The 22,340-nt window shown below is 38.1% G+C and overlaps 1 protein-coding gene across 2 annotated transcripts in view; it reads right to left on the bottom strand.

Annotated features, from left to right (window-relative positions):
* Window positions 1-22,340, bottom strand: part of CEP85L (centrosomal protein 85 like) — a 220,053-nt gene that overhangs the window by 177,164 nt on the left and 20,549 nt on the right. For both annotated transcript variants that reach the window (XM_037842152.1, XM_037842153.1), the window contains exon 2: window positions 9,305-9,466. In XM_037842152.1, the coding sequence (XP_037698080.1) occupies window positions 9,305-9,466 (162 nt within the window). The remainder of the gene's footprint in view (window positions 1-9,304; window positions 9,467-22,340) is intronic.

Below are 22,340 nucleotides of genomic sequence, written 5' to 3'. Positions count from 1 at the left end.
ACCAAGCAGCCAGGTTAGCCAGGAGAGCAAAAGCTCAGTTCAGAGATAAGGAGTATGCATTTGGCTGAAATGCCCTTTGTTCTTGACCACTCCAAACATGAGCAGGGTGGGTGCCCGCAGGGACAAAATGGAAAAGTCCTATCAGCCAAGGAAAGAACACTAGGAAAAGGTAGGTTTGTGCCATAGGCTTTAGAAAGCAGGACTAAGAAAAGTGATGGGTGTAATTCCAAGGCCAGAAATTCAACAAAGGATAATAATAATAACACTTCTCATAGCATGAGCCATATGCCAAAAACTGTCATAAGTACTTCACATACATTAGTGTGAGAAAAAAGAGAAATACAAATGGCCAATAAACATGAGAAAATATTTTCAATCTCACTAGTAATTTGAGAAATGCAAATGAAAACAAGATACAATTTTGAACCATCTGATTGACACATACGTAGACACAGCCCAAGACAGCCTGTGTAAGTGATTGGAGGAAGTATAATTTGGTACTTTTTTGTGGGAAGGGATAATTTGGCAAATGTCTATTAAAATATTAAATGTATATACCATTCAATCCACCAATTCCAATTGGTATATATACGACAAAAACGCTCAGTTGAACAATGAAGCAAACACAAGGATTTTTACTACATCATTGTTTATAACCGAGAAAAGCTGAAAAGAACTCAAATGGCTAAAGATTTAATAATACATGGCAAATTTATACTATGTCAAAAATTCTGTAAAGCAGAAGAATTTATTTCTAGAAGTACGTGTACAGGGATGAAAACATGTAGGAAAAGGTCTGGAAGGACACACAGTATACTTTTAACACTAAGGAGGGCCATCTCCCATACATTCTGACTAGGGATGGGAGGCTAAGTGTGACTACACACTTTCAGCTAATGCCAAGGACAAAGAAAAAATGAGAAATATCTAAAGGAATAAATGTGGTTCACAGGTACCCCTCACAGTAACTTGGACTTTAAAAATGTTTATGATTTTTGTTTCATAATTTAACTAACACAGGCTGACTGTGAAAAATCCAAACAATTCTAAAGTGAAGGCTCAAAGTCCCTCTTACAACCATTCATACATTCCAAAGGTTAAGCTAAAACAATAAGGAAAAAATATAATAAGGACAAGCGATTAGATGAGGCCATGTAATCAAAAATAAAAATAAGAGGGGCTCAAGTCAAATGCAGGGGTATTGGCCTGCCCCACCGCGATGGTTGCTAACATGACCACAGACATAGGGGACTGGTGGTTTGATGGGTTGAGCCCCCTACCATAGGTTTTACCCTTGGGAAGACTGTTGCTGCAAAGGAGAGGCTAGGCCTCCCTATAATTGTGCCTAAGAGCCTCCTCCTGAATGCCTCTTTGTTGCTCAGATGTGGTCCTCTCTCTCTAGCTAAGCCAACTTGAAAAGGGAAATCACTGCCCTCCCCGCTACATGGGATCAGACACCCAGGGGAGTGAATATCCCTGGCAACGTGGAATATGACTCCCGGGGAGGAATGTAGACCTGGCATCGTGGGATGGAGAACATCTTCTTGACCAAAAGGGGGATGTGAAAGGAAATGAAATAAGCTTCAGTGGCAGAGAGATTCCAAAAGGAGCCGAGAGGTCACTCTGGTGGGCACTCTTACACACAATTTAGACAACCCTTTTTAGGTTCTAATGAATTGGGGTAGCTGGTGGTAGATACCTGAAACTATCAAACTACAACCCAGAACCCATGAATCTCGAAGACAATTGTATAAAAATGTAGCTTGCAAGGGGTGACAATGGGATTGGGAAAGCCATAAGGACCACACTCCCCTTTGTCTAGTTTATGGATGGATGAGTAGAAAAATAGGGGAAGGAAACAAACAAACAAACAGACAAAGGCACCCAGTGTTCTTTTTTACTTTAACTGCTCTTTTTCACTTTAATTATTATTCTTGTTATTTTTGAGTGTGTGCTAATGAAGGTGTCAGGAATTGGTCTAGGTGATGAATGTACAACTATGTAATGGTACTGTGAACAATCAAACATACGATTTGTTTTGTATGACTGCGTGGTATGTGAATATATCTCAATAAAATGAAGATTTAAAAAAAAAAAAAAGAGGGGCTCAAGTCTATAAAGATAATGTTGTGACAATGAAGTCCACAATGAGCTGAGAATTGAAGAAAATGCTAATGACAATCAAAGAGAATTTTACACTATATTTAGACCAAGTAAGAATATTAAACAGAGGATTTGTGAGCATCAGTAAGGGTAGGTGGGGAATTATCAGGAACTAGCCTCTGTTAAAAACAAGTCACAGCCACATCCCAGAGTAATTTGGGCAGATAATAAAAAATATATTTACATCCTCCCCCTACCCAGCCCCGAGGATCTGGGGGAAGGTGCGGAAGTGTTGGACTTCCTCATCTGGACTGGTGTTGATGTTGTCACAAACATTGGGACTGGCGGTTTGATGTGCTGAGCCCTCGATCATGCAACATGCCCTTATGAAGCTCGTTACTGCAAAGGAGAGGCTAAACTTGCATATAATTGTGCCTTAGAGTCTCCCCCTGAGTAGCTCTTTGTTGCTCAGATGTGTGGCCCTCTCTCTCTCTCTAACTGAGCCACCTCGGCAGGTGAACTCGCTGCCCTCCCTCCTACGTGGGACCCGACTCCCAGGGGTGTAAATCTCCCTGGCAATGCAGAATATGACTCCCGGGGATGAATGTGGACCCGGCATCGTGGGACTGAGAGTATCTTCTTGACCAAAAGGGGGATGCAAAATGAGACGAAATAGTTTCAGTGGCTAAGAGATTTCAAATGGAGTCGAGAGGTCACTCTGGTGGACATTCTTATGCACTATATAGATAACACCTCTTAGGTTTTAATGTATTGGAATAGCTAGAAGTAAATACCTGAAATTACCAAACTCCAACCCAGCAGTCTGGACTCCTGAAGACAATTACATAATAATGTAGATTACAAGGGGTGACAGCGTGATTGTGAAGACCTTGTGGATCACACCCCCTTTATCTAGTGTATGGATGAATAGAAAAATGGGGATAAAAACTAAAGGACAAATGGGATGGGATGGAGGGGATGGTTTGGGTGTTCTTTTTTCACTTTTATTTTTTATTCTTGTTCTGATTCTTTCTGATGTAAGGAAGATGTTCAGAGATAGATTGTGGTGATGAATGGATAACTATGTTATCATACTGTGGACAGTTGATTGTATACCATGGATGATGGTGTGGTGTGTGAATGTATTTCAATAAAACTGAATTTAATAAAAAAAAAAAAAAAAAAGAAAGAAAGAAAGAAAGAAAATTTAACGTGGGATCTGACACTCAGGGGTATAAATTCCCCTAGCAATGTGGAATATGACTCCCGGGGAGGAATCTAGACCCGGCATCATGGGATGGAGAACATCTTCTTGACCAAAAGGGGGATGTGAATTGACATAAGTTTCAGTGGCTGAGAGATTCCAAAAGGAGCAGAGAGGTCACTCCGGTGGGCACGCTTACACACAATATAGATAACCCTTTTTAGGTTCTAATGACTTGGAATAGCTAGTAGTAAATACCTGAAACTATTAAATTACTACCCAGAACCATTAAATCTTGAAGACAATTGTATAACAATGTAGCTTATGAGGGGTGACAATGTGATTGGGAAAGCCATGTGGATCACACTCCCCTTTGCTCAGTGTATGGATAGATGAGTAGAAAAATGGGGGCAAAAAAAAAAAAGGCACCCAGTGTTCTTCTTTACTTTAATTGCTCTTTTTCACTTTAATTTTTATTCTTATTATTTTTGTGTGTATGGTAATGAAAATGTTCAAAAATTAATTTTGGTGATGAATGCACAACTATATAATGGTACTGTGAACAACTGACTGTACGCTTTGTATGACTGCATGGTATATGAATATATCTCAATATAATTGAATTATTAAAAAAAAAAAAGATTCCATGGGGGTGGAAATTATATATGTCTTGTTGGTTCTGTTTCTTTGTAGGATCCTAATACAGCAAATCATGGGTAAAAAAGTACAAATGGGCATAAAATTTTGAAAAGATGATCAAATTCAGTCACCAGAAAATGAAAATCTTAACAAGATACTGCTTTTTACCAATAAAATTTCCCTCCTTCCAAAAAAAAAAAAAGATACAGAATCTGAGCAAGGGTGAGAAAGTGGTACTCTAATAACTAGCACATAACACCTATTAAATGTAGTTTACTCATTTAATCCTCACAACAATCCTATGAGGTTAGGTATTACTATTATCCTCATCTGATGGATGTGAAAAATAAGACAACAAGAGGTTAAATGACTTACCCAAGTCACACAGCTATTAAGTAGCAGAACCGAGACATGAATCCAGGTAGTCTGTCTTCAGGGTGCTCTTAACTATTTACTACACATACTACCATTCAAAATTTAAGGTACACATATCCTTGATTCTACACATATTCAGAAACAAAGATACATATACCAAAATATTCACTGCACCACTATTTGGAATGGTGAAAAATTAGGAACAACTTATTTGTCCATCAATATGGAAATGGTCAAATAACTGACAGTGTATTCAGTTAAAAATAATCAGGTAGTTATCTATGCACTAACCAAGAAAGAAATCCAAGAAAACTTCCAAGTTAAGATAACAAATTGGACACACTCTTCTAATTTTGTTCCTTTCTGAAACTCCACTAAAACACACAACTCTGGGGACAGAGAGAACAAGAGAAAACAACAGTAAAATTCTGGGGGCTTGAAAGTCAGATCAGTAAGTAAGAGAGCTGAATCCTAAATCAGCAGCAGAGAAATCCAGGAGAAAGCACCCAATTTATATGATCCAAATCCTCAAAAAGTTACAGGAACTGGAAATATCAGGTATCTGAGGAACTGGGAGTAAAACAGGAGAGAGGCTCAAATAAAGATTGGGTAAAAGGTTTCAGAGAAGCTCCCTAGATCCTTCCCATTATCACCCCTGCAGAAATCTAGCATTTTTTAATTTAAGGAAGCGTGCAGGGGACCACCACAGCATTGCTGGACTAGAAACTGTCACTCAGGGTTGAGGCATGGACAGCATAACAATAATAGGGGAAATGAGCAACCACATGCCTCAAAGAATGCTAAATGTTGAGATCCCCAGCACCAGAAAGCTCCAGTTTTCAAGGAGAAAGCATGGTTTGCCGATGCCTTTCAAAGGGTTGGACTTCTACCCTTTGAAACCATTAGCTAATAAATGCTGTTTAAGCCAACCCATTTTGTAGCATTTATCATAGCAGCCTGGTGAACTGAGACAAAGACACAAATGACCAAATCAGAAATGAAACAGGGGATATCACTAAAGACTGCAAACATCAAACAGATAATAAGGGAATACTATGAATAATTCTATACATGTAAATGTGGCAATTTAGATAAAATGACCACTTTCTTGAAAAACATAAACCACAATTTATTCAACTTGAAATCAGTTAATTTGAATAGCCCTCTAAGGAAACTGAATTCATAATTTTAAAACTCTTCTCAGAGAGAAATCTCCAGACCCAGCAGGTTTCACTGAAGAATGTCACCAAACCTTTAAAGAATTAACATCAATTCTATACCATCTTTTCTAGAAAATAGAAGAGGAGGGAATACTTACAATTCATTTTAAGAAGAAAGTATTAGCCCTGATACAAAAACCAGACAAATACAGTACAAAAAAGAAAGAAAGAAAAAAAGAGAAAAGGAAAGAAAGAAAGAAAGAAAACTATGAACCAATATCCCTTACCGATACTCAAAATCAATATCAACAAAGAATTATACACCATGACCAATGGGGTTTATTCCCAGATGGAAGGCTGGTTCAATGTCTGAAAATCAATCAATACAATATACCATTATCAACAAGTTAAAGAGAAATTATGTTTCAATTGCTGCAGCAAAAGTATAGACAAAATCCAACACTCATTCATTATTGGCTCAGTTTCAGAGGCTAAGAATCCAAAATCAAGGCGTAGGCAAATCATGCGTTCTCCCTGATGTCTGTAACGTTGTGGCACTGGCTTGCATAATTCCTTGGAGTTCCTTGGCTTGCCTCTCTGCCTCCCGTCACATGGCAATCTCTCTCTCCTTGTGTCTGCTCTTCTGGTTTTCACTAACTTCAGGCTCCTCTTTATAAAGCCTTCAGTAATACTGATTAAGGCCCACCCTGATTAAGTTGGCCACAATTAGACTAATAATAACATCTTGAAAAGGTCCTATTTACAAAATAGATTCAACCCAAAGGAACAAGATTGAGCGTATGGCTTGTTGGAGTACACAGTGCAATCTACCACAATCAGGAACAATCACTCTTTCAATTGCTCTCATCACTCTTAATCAATATTATGCTAAATGTTCTAACCACTGCAATAAATCAAGAAAAGGAAATAAAAGGCATACAGATTAGAAAGGAAGACTATCCCTACACGCAGATGACATGATTGTCTACGCAGAAAATCCCAAGGAATCTACCATAACTCCCAGGACTAATGAGTGAATTCAGTAAGGTCACAGGATACCAGATAAATGATATGAAACACAACTATATTTCTATATACTAACAACAAACACATGGGCACAAAGCAAAATTTAAAATCACTACAAAAACTGGAATTCTTAAGTATAAATATAATAAAACACGCACATGACATATATGTTGAAAATTACAAAACAATAAGAAAGAAATAAAAAGAGATCTAAATAGAGACATGCCATTTCCACGGATCATAAGACTAAACAAAGATGTCAATTCTCCCCAAATGGTTTAACAAATTCCTATCAAATTATTTTGATTTTTTGTATATGTAAACAATATTGTTCTGAAATTTATATGAAAAAGCAAAGGAACTAGAATAGTTAAAACAATTTTTAGAAAAGAAGTGGGACAAATCAGTCACCTTGATTTCAAGACTTAATATATATAGTCCAATAATCAAGCCTCTGTGGTACTGACGGCAGGAAAGACATATAGATCAACCAAACAGAACTGAGAGCCCAGACACAGATCCACATAAATATGCCCAACTGGTTTTTGATAAAATTGCAAGAACAATTCAATGGAGAGAAGATACCTTTTCAACAAATGATACTAGAACAAGTAGATATGGCAAAAAAAAAAAAAAATGAAACTCAACCTAAATCTCATACTGTCCATTAAAGGACTAACTCAGCCAATTTAGGTTGTTCACATCCTGCACATTACAAAGAAAGGTTTGGTCCTTGCCTGGCTCCTGGGAAATAATCTCTAAGCCCTTGGATATCTTGGGTCTGATAAAGAGTATCTTTGTTTACCTAGGGGTCTTGGGTTACTCCAGATAATCTATGGTGGGGACCTTGGGCCAATCAGCTTGACCTCTGCAGATGCTGAAGACTAAGATCAGCCATGCACATTGTAAGCCATGCCTATATGATCAACCCCAAATAAAACTCCTGGACACCAAGGCTTGAGTGAGCTTTCTTAGTTGGCAAATACTCTGTACACGGTGTCACACATCACTGCTAGGAGAAATAAGTGCTGTCCAAACAACTCCACTGAGAAAGGACACCTGGAAGCTTATGCCTAGTATCTGTTGAACCCTGCCATATGCACCTTCTCTGTTGCTGATTTAAATCTGTATTATTTTGCTGTAATAAACCATAGCCATGAGTATAACAGCTTTTCTAAGTTCTGTGAATCCTTCTAGATTATCATTCAACTTGAGGGTAGGTCTTAGGGACCTCCAAACTTACACAGTTAACATAAAAATTAACTCAAAATGCATCACAGAGTTAAATGAAAAACATAAAACTTCTAAGAATAAAAAGAGGGGGAAATCTTCAAGATTTAGGCAAAATGTTCTTCAATGTGACAAAAACACAATCCATACAAGAAAAAACTGACAAAGTGGTCTTCATCAAAATTCAAAAGAGCCTGTTAAGGGAATTGAAAGATAGGCTACAGAATGGGAGAAAATATCTGCAAATGATACATCTAACAAACAAGTAGTAACTAAAATATATTTTTAAAAGTCTCAAAACTCAACAGTAAAAAGGAAACAAACCAATAAGAACATGGCAAAACACATGAAAATACATTTCACTGAAGAGAATATATAAATGGCAAATCAGCACATGAAAAAATGTTCAACATTATTAGCCATTAGGGAAATGAAAATTAAAACCACAATGCGGTATCACTACACACTTACAAGAATGGCTAAAATTAAAAAACTAAAATTAAAAATCAATACAAATGTTTGCAAGAATGCAGAGAAACATTAACAGTTCATACATACACTGCTCATGGGAATGGTACACATCACTCTGGAAAACAGTGTGGCAGTTATGTTAAAACCTAAACATGCAATTACCACACAACCCAGCAACTGCACTCCTAGGCATTTCCCCTAGAGAAATGAAGATGTATGTTCACACTAAAATCTGTACACAAATGGTAATAGCAGCTTTATTCACAACAGTCAAAAACTATTAACAATCTAGATGTCTTTTCAACAAGAAAATGGTTAAACAGCGGTCGATCCATACCATCAAATATTATTCAGCAATGAAAAGGAATGAATTACTGATACACACAGAAACCTAGATGAACCTCCAGAGTTATACTGAGTGGGGAAAAAAAAAAGCCAATCCCAAAAGCTTATGTACTATATGATTCTATTTATATAAATTCTTGAAATTACAAAAATTACAGAAGTTGAGAATAGATTAATGCCAGGGATTAAGGTGGGGGAGACAAGAAGGGGAAAAAGAGGTGAACAGATATGGCTATAAAAGAGCAACATGAAAAATTCTTCCAGTTATGGAAATGTTTTGTATCTTGACTATTGATGTTGACATCCTGGTTGTGGGAATGTACTACAGTTTTGCAAGATGTTACCATAGGGGGAAACTGGGAAAGAGTACACGGGATCTCTCTGTATTATTTCTTACACCTGCATGTGAATCCACAATTATCTCAAAATTAAAAGTTTCATTTAAAAAAATGGAAGACAACATTGTGAATGCAATTAACACTACTGAACTATATTTCTGAATGTGGGTAAAAGGGGAAATTTTAGGCTGAATATATGTCACTAAACTAAAAATTTAAAAAAACAGTGAAGGAAAAGCTATATGATCAGAGGGACAATTTCATCTGATATACAGAAACACTGAACAATATTAAATATTCAAACATTGCTTCATAATTTATTACTTTGGAATAATAAAGCATATCCCTTGAAGGTTCCATATCACAACCATTCTCCAAAGATTCATGTCTAAAAGCTCAGAATTTTAGCTCACCTTCCACGCTGTCAGAACAAGAAGTTCCAATGCCAGTGTCTCCACTGTCAGATGCTATACTATGTCTCCGGTTAGGGTTATTTCGATGGTTGGATGAAACAGTTGTGGCCTGCCACAATGATTCATTACCAGGTAACCATCCCGAAGAAGAATAATCTGGGCCTATAAAGGAAAATATGTAATAGTTAACATACACATATAATTTCTATGAGTAAGTAGAAGATCTCTTTTTTTGACGTTGTGAAAAATACACACTGGCTATAAATGGCTATTTTCTGCCCCAAATAATTGAAATAGATTTACCAAAATAAACATACATCACAAGCATTTTGATTCAATGCTGATTTTGCAACTTCCTCTGGCTGAAGAACTGTTTTCTGCTTCTAGGTATCAACATTTGAATTTATACTGCTGTCTTACTAAAAATGTTAAATCTATTTTTTCTACTTTCTCCTACTCTCCTGAAATTTAAAATTACTCTGCATCATTTTAATTGACTTTAACTTCCTCAATTATCTTGCAATATAAGTTTAATAGCATCTTACTATTTTTAGCTTGATTTTTCCCTGCAATTTCGAGTAACATCTCTAACTTTTTACCTAAATTATATCTTTACAATGCTCTCTCAATATTTATTTTTACCTATCTTGTCTATTTTTACTTAATCTTATTTGTCTTTTTTCTGTTCTATCCCTCATTTTAGGCTCACTTCATTTTTTACTGGTGACATTTTGACTTTATGCTTTTCATTTCAATTATCAGTTTACTTTGATCATCAAGAAAAAAAGTTTTATTTTTAAAAATGGTTAACCTCTACCCACCAGTAAACCCAATAATTTATTTATCTATCATGTAAGCACCTATTAAGTAACCAGTAATTAAAGTCTTTTTTCCTGGAAGGAACACAACCTTATTTGGCCTAGTTTGGAACAAAAAGGATACATTCTAATACATAAATCAAACTCCTATCACAATGTTTAAACACGTTCCAAAACACAAGACTGTACATTAACATTGTTGCTGACAGGGCCACGCAGAAATGAAACACAGACACAAAGTTAAGATTTAAGGGAGCAGGGGACCCACAGCATCGAGCGCCAAGTGGGTGCTGATGCACCTGTGCTCTAGTTATTTATTCGTTTGTTACACAAAGCAAGACTATGCTACGTGATCAAAAGCATTCAGGGTCTCTCAGATATTAATCTTTACATCCTGCTGCACATAAGAAGGAACAATCTGGGGTCAATGGTTAACACTGCTGTCATAGTCACAAGACACACATCTTTACAAGGTATGCCTGCACAGCGTTCCATACAGGCTTGCGGCCCAGCGTTCCAGGCCGCCACCCCGGACATGGTCTAAGTAACATGAAAGGCTTGGTTCCCATGTAACATACACAAAATGAATCTATCTATAAACTTAAAAGGAAAAACTTTCTTACTATTCAAAATAAACCTTAGAATAGATTGGTTCTTTGTTTTGGATGATACAGCTACAAGTATATTTCAATAATATCACAATTAATTTAGTCTATTGGAAGAAAAAATTATGAACTTTTTTAAAGCTGTAGGATGGAAGAACAGGTACTCATATACCTCCTTTTTCTAGGAAGGTTTCCACCTCAGAAGAGCTCTCAGGAAGAAAACAGAGCTCCTTCTCAACAGAACTCTGAGGAAAAGTCCAAACACAGCAGATAAATCACTGGATCAGTCAACAAGGAAAACAAATGTCCCAACCAGAAACACTTGCATATTTTTAAGTCAGCAATTTAATTTGCTTATGAGAATATCACTCATCCTATTTTTCCTAAACTTTTCCTTTGAAGAAAGCAAAGCAGTTCATCGCAGGTGTTCAAAATAACAAAAAGATAATAAAATGAAAGAACTATATGGTATACGTGTATCTCCTCCAGATTTGTTAAGACAACTCTTATTTGTCTTAACCTTTAAATATAACTACTACTTCTTAAAAACACCCAATATATTTTACTTGCCTAGAATATTAAAGATGATTAAAATAAATGAATAAAATAACATTCTAATCTTTAACTCTGAGTGAATTCTTGGTCTAAGAATGACATGTCTTGTCTCTAGACAAGTCAATCGAGAATCAGTAAGCAGGAAAATCTAGACTGAATTATGCTTATGAGATGAAAAAAAAAATTTCACACAGAGAAAGGAGGACAGAAGTTGGTTTATCTGTGATGCTGTGATCAAATGACAGCCTCTAGAAAGCCCACAGATAAGAATGGATCAAAGAATCTGGTCCACAGCTTAATGAGAGAAGAAAAGTCTTGGTCTTTATACAGTTAAAGGGAAAGAAGAGTGGCATATGGCCAAGGAATTCTTTTATTTCCATTATAAAGATAATACTTGCTCATAAAGGAAAACGAAGAAAATACAGAAAATTAAAAAGCAGAAATAAGTCACACAAAGACAACTACTGTTGACACTGTTTGGGGAGTTCGCTATATACATATTATATAATTTTTAAGAAGGGGGTGGGGGGTTGCTGACACTCCCTCTTGCTAGCCCCCACTATTGAATCAGACCTGAGTGCAATGTTAATATGAGAACACAAAGAATCAGAAAGGTTGAACAGCTTGGTCAAGATCCCAGAGGTGAGCCATAGTGGAGCCCACTCAGGTCTAAACCCAAGGCTGAAGGACTTCAAGTTAGGCCAGTAGGTGGAGGCTACAGGGAGCCAAAGACTATGAAGAACTTGTGTAACAGATGGAAATGTCTGGAGTTGAAAAGGGCTGCTCAGGGAGTAGGGAGGTCCCTGTTACTGTGCTGACAAGCCACAGCACAGAGGGAAGGAGGATGAAGACAATGCTGAATGGGCTTTCCTCCAATTGGAAATTTCACCACTGTTGAGGAGCAAGGCATCAAGTTGAGAGATATCCCAAAGTAAAACTTGGAAAGTATCACGAGCTCTTTCCTGTGGAGGTCATATTGGTTCTGGCTGCAAGCATCATGATACATACCTAAACTGAGGAAGCAGCAGTGCTTTATCATGTTTGTGAAAAGGCATAGGTTGGTTGGCCATCAACAGCACACAACTCCTGTCTGTTGAAAGAATGTACTCCCTATTTATTTTGGGTATTTTTTTACCTTGTGTTCCAGTTTACTGATGCTGCTGGAATGCAAAACACCAGACATGGATTGGCTTTTATAAAGGGGGTTTATTTGGTTACACAGTTACAGTCTTAAGGCCATCAAGTGTCCAAAATGGTTTCAAAATGGCTTTCTCCCAGGTAGTTCCTCTCTAGACCACAGCCCCTCTTCAAAATGTCACTCTCAGATGCTCTTGGAGCGTTTGTCCTCTCTCAGCTTCTCCAGAGCAAGAGTCTTCTTTCAACGGCCATCTTCAAACTGTCTCTCATCTGCAGCTCCTCTCTCAGATCCTGTGCGTTCTTCAAAGTGTCTCTCTTGGCTGTAGCAAGCTCGCTCCTTCTGTCTGAGCTTATATAGTGCTCCAGTAAACGAATCAAGGCCCATGCTTAATGGGCAGGGCCACACTCCATGGAAACTATCCAATCAGAGTTATCACCTACAGTTGGGTGGGTCACATCTCCATGTAAACACTCAAAGACTTACAATCTAATCAACACTAATAGGTCTGCCCACACAAGATTACATCAAAGAGAATGGCATTTAGGGCGACATAATACATTTAAACTGGCACACCTTGTTTGATGAAACTATTGATTTATTAACCCATTATTTTCTGTAGCAACCATGAAGATATTAAAAAGAAAAAACTTGTTCATATTAGAGAAGTTGTGGGTTTACAAAGCAGTTATGCATAAAATACAGGATTCTTATACACCACCCTATTATTAACACTTGCACTGGTGTGGTACACTTGCTACAAGTGATGAAAATCACATTTTTATGACTGCATTATAAGCCATATAGTCCATGGTTCAACTTAGGGTTCACTGTGTCATGCAGTTTCATGGATTTTTTTTTTGTCATTCTAGTAGCATAAAACCTAAAATTTACAACACAAAACTTCCCCTTTTAACCATGTTCAAATATATAATTCAATGCAGTTAATTACATTCACAGTGTTGTACTACCAACAACACCATCCATTAGCAAAACTTTTCCATTGTCTTAAATAGAACCTCTGTACATTTTAAGCCTTAATTCCTTACCCCCTACCCCCACCCCCACCCCCAATCCCCTATAGTAACCTATATTCTGGATTCCGACTCTTTGAATTTGCTCATTCAAATTGTTTCAAATCAGTGACATCATATAGTATTTGTCCTTTTGTGTCTGACTTATTTCACTCAACACAATGTCTTCAAGGTTCATCCATGTTGTCGCATGTACCAGTATTTCATTCATCTTTATGGCTGAATAATATTCCACTGTGTATATATGCTACATTTTACATTCCTCAGTTGATGGACACTAAGGTTGCTTCCATCTTTTGGCACCTGCGAATAATGCCACTATGAACACCGGTGTGCAAATAACGGCTCGAGTCCATACTTTCAATTCTTTTGGGTATATACCTAGAAGAGGGATTGCCAGATCATATGGTAATTAACTTTCTGAGGAACTATAGAACTGTCTTCCACAGCAGCTGCACCATTTTACACTGCCACCAGCAATGAATCCACATCTCCTCCAAGACTTGAAATTTCCCATTTTTTTAAGAGTTGCCATTATAGTGGGTGTGAAACAGATCTCACTGTGGTTTTGATTTGCATTTTCCTGATGGCTAATGATGGTGAGCATCTTTTCATGTACTTTTTGGCCAACTGTTTATCTTCTTTGGAGAAATGTCTATTCAAGTCTTTTGCCCATTTTTTAATTGAATTCTTTTGTTGCTGTTGAATTGAAGTATTTCTTTACACATTTTGGATATTAAACCCTTATCAGATATGTGGCTTCCAAATGTTTTCTCTCATTGTGTAGGCTGCCATCTTACTTTCATGACAAAGTGCTTTTCAGGCACAAAAGTTTTTTATTTTGATGAATTATCATTTATCTATTTTTTCTTTCTTTGCTTGTGCTTTGGATGTAAATTCTAAGAAACTATTACCTAACACAGGGTCTGAAACATGCTTCCCTACATTTTCTTCTAGGAGTTTTATATTCTGGCTCTTATATTTAGGTCTTTATCCATTTTGAGCTGATTGTTTTATACGGTTAAGGTAGTTCAGTATTGTTACTGAAATGGTAACTACTCAGTTTCTAGAAATGTGCTATGCACTTAAAAAAAAAATTTAAGGCTCAGTGATCTCTGGCAATAAAATATTAGCTACATCTTAACATATAGAAGTGATTAGAGGACTGTAAAATCAGTTCTCTCTAAAGCAAAGACAGGAGCATTGCTGTAAATACAGTAAGGCCCCAAGACATTGTACATTGGAGCGTCTCTTTAGAATAGAGTATTTCATTTTTCAATACCAATTTTTAATCTTTTAAATAGACTACTGAATATCCAGAGATCACTTATTTTTTAATGTATTAATATTTCTCACACTGGAAATTAAGGAAGATTAAAGTCAAATGAACAAGCAAACTATTGTATTTCATTTCCCTGCAGAAACTTGTTTTTATTGGAAGCAAAAATTCATATAGAGGGAGGGGCAAGATGGCAGACTGGTGAGCTGTATGTTTTAGTTACTCCTCCAGGAAAGTAGGTAGAAAGCCAGGAACTGCGTGGACTGGACACCACAGAGCAATCTGACTTTAGGCATACTTCATACAATACTCACAAAAACGTGGAACTGCTGAGATCAGCGAAATCTGTAAGTTTTTGCGGCCAGGGGACCCGCGCCCCTCCCTGCCAGGCTCAGTCCCGGGGGAGGAGGGGCTGTCAGCTCCCGGAAGGAGAAGGGAGAACTGCAGGGGCAGCCCCTATCGGAAACTCATTCTACCGATCCAAACTCCAACCATAGATAGACTGAGACCAGACACCAGAGAATCTGAAAGCAGCCAGCCCAGCAGAGAGGAGACAGGCATAGAGAAAAAAAACAACACGAAAAACTCCAAAACAAAAGCGGAGGATTTTTCGAGTTCTGGTGAACATAGAAAGGGGAAGGGCAGAGCTCAGGCCCTGAGGCGCATATGCAAATCCCGAAGAAAAGCTTATCTCTCTGCCCTGTGGACCTTTCCTTAATGGACCTGGTTGCTTTGTCTCTTAGCATTTCAATAACCCATTAGATCTCTGAGGAGGACCTTTTTTTTTTTTTTTCAACCTTTTATCTTTTTCTAAAACAATTACTCTAAGAAGCCCAATACAGAAAGCTTCAAAGACTTGCAATTTGGGCAGGTCAAGTCAAGAGCAGAACTAAGAGAGCTCTGAGACAAAACGCAATAATCCAGTGGCTGAGAAAATTCACTAAACACCACAACTACCCAAGAAAAGGGGGGTGTCCACTCACAGCCATCATCCTGGTGGACAGGAAACACTCCTGCCCATCGCCAGCCCCATAACTCAGAGCTGCCCCAGACAACCCAGTGTGACGGAAGGGCTTCAAATAACAGGCACACACCACAAAACTGGGCGTGGACATTAGCCTTCCCTGCAACCTCAACTGATTGTCCCAGAGTTGAGAAGGTAGAGCAGTGTGAATTAACAAAGCCCCATTCAGCCATCATTTCAGCAGACTGGGAGCCTCCCTACACAGCCCAGCAGCCCAGAACTGCCCTGGGGGGACGGCACTCACCTGTGACATAGCACAGTCATCCCTCAACAGAGGACCTGGGGTGCACAGCCTGGAAGAGGGGCCCACTTGCAAGTCTCAGGAGCCATACGCCAATACCAAGGACTTGTGGGTCAGTGGCAGAGACAAACTGTGGCGGGACTGAACTGAAGGATTAGACTATTGCAGCAGCTTTAAAACTCTAGGATCACCAGGGAGATTTGATTGTTAGAGCCACCCCCCATCCCTGACTGCCCAAAAACACGCCACATATACAGGGCAGGCAACACCAACTACACACGCAAGCTTGGTACACCAATTGGACCCCACAACACTCACTCCCCCACTCACCAAAAAGGCTAAGCAGGGGAGAACTGGCTTGTGGAGAACAGGTGACTCGTGGACGCCACCTGCTGGTTAGTTAGAGAAAGTGTACTCCACGAAGCTGTAGATCTGATAAATCAGAGATAAGGACTTCAATTGGTCTACAAACCCTAAAAGAACCCTATCAAGTTCAGCAAATGCCACGAGGCCAAAAACAACAGAAAATTATAAAGCATATGAAAAAACCAGACGATATGCACAACCCAAGCCCAAGCACCGAAATCAAAAGACCAGAAGAGACACAGCACCTAGAGCAGCTACTCAAAGAACTAAAGATGAACAATGAGACCCTAGTACGGGATACAAAGGAAATCAAGAAGACCCTAGAAGAGCATAAAGAAGACATTGCAAGACTAAATAAAAAAATGGATGATCTTATGGAAATTAAACAAACTGCTGACCAAATTAAAAAGATTCTGGACACTCATAGTACAAGACTAGAGGAAGTTGAACAACGAATCAGTGACCTGGAAGATGACAGAATGGAAAATGAAAGCATAAAAGAAAGAATGGGGAAAAAAAATTGAAAAAATCGAAATGGACCTCAGGGATATGATAGATAATATGAAACGTCCAAATATAAGACTCATTGGTGTCCCAGAAGGGGAAGAAAAGGGTAAAGGTCTAGGAAGAGTATTCAAAGAAATTGTTGGGGAAAACTTCCCAAATCTTCTAAACAACATAAATACACAAATCATAAATGCTCAGCGAACTCCAAATAGAATAAATCCAAATAAACCCACTCCGAGACATATACTGATCACACTGTCAAACACAGAAGAGAAGGAGCAAGTTCTGAAAGGAGCAAGTTCTGAAAGCAGCAAGAGAAAAGCAATTCACCACATACAAAGGAAACAGCATAAGACTAAGTAGTGACTACTCAGCAGCCACCATGGAGGCAAGAAGGCAGTGGCACGATATATTTAAAATTCTGAGTGAGAAAAATTTCCAGCCAAGAATACTTTATCCAGCAAAGCTCTCCTTCAAATTTGAGGGAGAGCTTAAATTTTTCACAGACAAACAAATGCTGAGAGAATTTGCTAACAAGAGACCTGCCCTACTGGAGATACTCAAGGGAGCCCTACAGACAGAGAAACAAAGAAAGGACAGAGAGACTTGGAGAAAGGTTCAGTAACAAAGAGATTCACTATGGGTACAATAAAGGATATTAATAGACAGAGGGGAAAAATATGACAAACATAAACCAAAGGATAAGATGGCTGATTCAAGAAATGCCTTCACGGTTATAACGTTGAATGTAAATGGATTAAACTCCCCAATTAAAAGATACAGATTCGCAGAATGGATCAAAAAAAATGAACCATCAATATGTTGCATACAAGAGACTCATCTTAGACACAGGGACACAAAGAAACTGAAAGTGAAAGGATGGAAAAAAATATTTCATGCAAGCTACAGCCAAAAGAAAGCAGCTGTAGCAATATTAATCTCAGATGAAATAGACTTCAAATGCAGGGATGTTTTGAGAGACAAAGAAGGCCACTACATACTAATAAAAGGGGCAATTCAGTAAGAAGAAATAACAATCGTAAATGTCCATGCACCCAATCAAGGTGCCACAAAATACATGAGAGAAACACTGGCAAAACTAAAGGAAGCAATTGATGTTTCCACAATAATTGTGGGAGACTTCAACACATCACTCTCTCCTATAGATAGATCAACCAGACAGAAGACCAATAAGGAAACTGAAAACCTAAACAATCTGATAAATGAATAAGATTTAACAGACATATACAGGACATTACATCCCAAATCACCAGGATACACATACTTTTCTAGCGCTCATGGAACTTTCTCCAGAATAGATCATATGCTGGGACATAAAACAAGCCTCAATAAATTTAAAAAGATTGAAATTATTCAAAGCACATTCTCTGACCACAATGGAATACAATTAGAAGTCAATAACCATCAGAGACTTAGAAAATTCACAAATACCTGGAGGTTAAACAACACACTCCTAAACAATCAGTGGGTTAAAGAAGAAATAGCAAGAGAAATTGCTAAATATATAGAGACGAATGAAAATGAGAACACAACATACCAAAACCTATGGGATGCAGCAAAAGCAGTGCTAAGGGGGAAATTTATAGCACTAAACGCATATATTAAAAAGGAAGAAAGAGCCAAAATCAAAGAACTAATGGATCAACTGAAGAAGCTAGAAAATGAACAACAAACCAATCCTAAACCAAGTAGAAGAAAAGAAATAACAAGGATTAAAGCAGAAATAAATGACATAGAGAACAAAAAAACAATAGAGAGGATAAATATCACCAAAAGTTGGTTCTTTGAGAAGATCAACAAGATTGACAAGCCCCTAGCTACACTGACAAAATCAAAAAGAGAGAAGACCCATATAAACAAAATAATGAATGAAAAAGGTGACATAACTGCAGATCCTGAAGAAATTTAAAAAATTATAAGAGGATACTATGAACAACTGTATGGCAACAAACTGGATAACGTAGAGGAAATGGACAATTTCCTGGAAACATATGAACAACCTAGACTGACCAGAGAAGAAATAGAAGACCTCAACCAACCCATCACAAGCAAAGAGATCCAATCAGTCATCAAAAATCTTCCCACAAATAAATGCCCAGGGCCAGATGGCTTCACAGGGGAATTCTACCAAACTTTCCAGAAAGAACTGACACCAATCTTACTCAAACTCTTTCAAAACATTGAAGAAAATGGAACACTACCTAACTCATTTTATGAAGCTAACATCAATCTAATACCAAAACCAGGCAAAGATGCTACAAAAAAGGAAAACTACCGGCCAATCTCCCTAAGGAATATAGATGCAAAAACCCTCAACAAAATACTTGCAAATCGAATCCAAAGACACATTAAAAAAATCATACACCATGACCAAGTGGGGTTCATTCCAGGCATGCAAGGATGGTTCAACATAAGAAAATCAATGTATTACAACACATTAACAAGTCAAAAGGGAAAAATCAATTGATCATCTCAATAGATGCTGAAAAAGCATTTAACAAATTCCAACATCCGTTTTTGATAAAAACACTTCAAAAGGTAGGAATTGAAGGAAACTTCCTCAACATGATAAAGAGCATATATGAAAAACCCACAGCCACCATAGTACTCAATGGTGAGAGACTGAAAGCCTTCCCTCTAAGATCAGGAACAAGACAAGGATGCCCGCTGTCACCACTGTTATTCAACATTGTGCTGGAAGTGCTAGCCAGGGCAATCCGGCAAGACAAAGAAATAAAAGGCATCCAAATTGGAAAAGAAGAAGTAAAACTGTCATTGTTTGCAGATGATATGATCTTATATCTAGAAAACCCTGAGAAATCGACGATACAGCTACTAGAGCTAATAAATTTAGCAAAGTAGCGGGATACAAGATTAATGCACATAAGTCAGTAATGTTTCTATATTCTAGAAATGAACAAACTGAAGAGACACTCAAGAAAAAGATACCATTTTCAACAGCAACTAAAAAAATGAAGTACCTAGGAATAAACTTAACCAAAGATGTAAAAGACCTATACAAAGAAAACTACATAACTCTACTAAAAGAAATAGAAGGGGACCTTAAAAGATGGAAAAATATTCCATGTTCATGGATAGGAAGGCTAAATGTCATTAAGATGTCAATTCTACCCAAACTCATCTACAGATTCAATGCAATCCCAATCAAAATTCCAACAGCCTACTTTGCAGACTTGGAAAAGCTAGTTATCAAATTTATTTGGAAAGGGAAGATGCCCCGAATTGCTAAAGACACTCTAAAAAAGAAAAACGAAGTGGGAGGACTTGCACTCCCTGACTTTGAAGCTTATTATAAAGCCACAGTTGCCAAAACAGCATGGTACTGGCACAAAGATAGACATATAGATCAATGGAATCGAACTGAGAATTCAGAGATAGACCCTCACTCAGATCTATGGCCGACTGATCTTTGATAAGGCCCCCAAAGTCACTGAACTGAGTCATAATGGTCTTTTCAACAAATGGGGCTGGGAGAGTTGGATATCCATATCCAAAAGAATGAAAGAGGACCCCTACCTCACCCCCTACACAAAAATTAACTCAAAATGGACCAAAGATCTCAATATAAAAGAAAGTACCATAAAACTCCTAGAAGATAATGTAGGAAAACATCTTCAAGACCTTGTATTAGGCGGCCACTTCCTAGACTTTACACCCAAAGCACAAGCAACAAAAGAGAAAATAGATAAATGGGAACTCCTCAAGCTTAGAAGTTTCTGCACCTCAAAGGAATTTCTCAAAAAGGTAAAGAGGCAGCCAACTCAATGGGAAAAAATTTTTGGAAACCATGTATCTGACAAAAGACTGATATCTTGCAGATATAAAGAAATCCTACAACTCAATGACAATAGTACAGTTGGCCCAATTATAAAATGGGCAAAAGATATGAAAAGACAGTTCTCTGAAGAGGAAATACAAATGGCCAAGAAACACATGAAAAAATGTTCAGCTTCACTAGCTATTAGAGAGATGCAAATTAAGACCACAATGAGATACCATCTAACACCGGTTAGAATGGCTGCCATGAAACAAACAGGAAACTACAAATGCTGGAGGGGATGTGGAGAAATGGGACTGTATAATGGTTCAGCCACTCTGGAAGTCAGTCTGGCAGTTCCTTAGAAAACTAGATATAGAGTTACCATTCGATCCAGCGATTGCACTTCTCGGTATATACCCGGAAGGTCAGAAAGCAGTGACACGAACAGATATCTGCACGCCAATGTTCATAGCAGCATTATTCACAATTGCCAAGAGATGGAAACAACCCAAATGTCCTTCAACAGATGAGTGGATAAATAAAATGTGGTATATACACACGATGGAATACTACGCGGCAGTAAGAAGGAACAATCTCGTGAAACATATGACAACATGGATGAACCTTGAAGACATAATGCTGAGCGAAATAAGCCAGGCACAAAAAGAGAAATATTATATGCTACCACTAATGTGAACTTTCAAAAATGTAAAACAAATGGTTTATAATGTAGAATGTAGGGGAACTAGCAATAGAGAGCAATTAAGGAAGGGGGAACAATAATCCAAGAAGAACAGATAAGCTATTTAACGTTCTGGGGATGCCCAGGAATGACTATGGTCTGTTAATTTCTGATGGATATAGTAGGAGCAAGTTCACAGAAATGTTGCTATATTATGTAACTTTCTTGGGGTAAAGTAGGAACATGTTGGAAGTTAAGCAGTTATCTTAGGTTAGTTGTCTTTTTCTTACTCCCTTGTTATGGTCTCTTTGAAATGTTCTTTTATTGTATGTTTGTTTTCTTTTTAACTTTTTTTTTTTCATACAGTTGATTTAAAAAAGAAGGGAAAGTTCAAAAAAAAAAAAAGAAAAACAAGGAAAAAAAAAAAGATGTAGTGCCCCCTTGAGGAGCCTGTGGAGAATGCAGGGGTATTCGCCTACCCCACCTCCATGGTTGCTAACATGACCACAGACATAGGGGACTGGTGGTTTGATGTGTTGAGCCCTCTACCACAGGTTTTACCCTTGGGAAGACGGTTGCTGCAAAGGAGAGGCTAGGCCTCCCTACGGTTGTGCCTAAGAGCCTCCTCCCGAATGCCTCTTTGTTGCTCAGATGTGGCCCTCTCTTTCTGGCTAAGCCAACTTGAAAGGTGAAATCACTGCCCTCCCCACTACGTGGGATCAGACACCCAGGGGAGTGAATCTCCCTGGCAACGTGGAATATGACTCCCGGGGAGGAATGCAGACCTGGCATCGTGGGACGGAGAACATCTTCTTGACCAAAAGGGGGATGTGAAAGGAAATGAAATAAGCTTCAGTGGCAGAGAGATTCCAAAAGGAGCCGAGAGGTCACTCTGGTGGGCACTCTTATGCACACTTTAGACAACCCTTTCTAGGTTCTAAAGAATTGGGGTAGCTGGTGGTGGATACCTGAAACTATCAAACTACAA

This window comes from Choloepus didactylus, chromosome 7, assembly GCF_015220235.1.
Source record: "Choloepus didactylus isolate mChoDid1 chromosome 7, mChoDid1.pri, whole genome shotgun sequence".
NCBI lineage: Eukaryota > Metazoa > Chordata > Mammalia > Pilosa > Megalonychidae > Choloepus > Choloepus didactylus.
The sequence above is the reverse complement of the archived record's forward strand: the minus strand, read 5'-3'. Positions and strand labels throughout refer to the sequence as shown.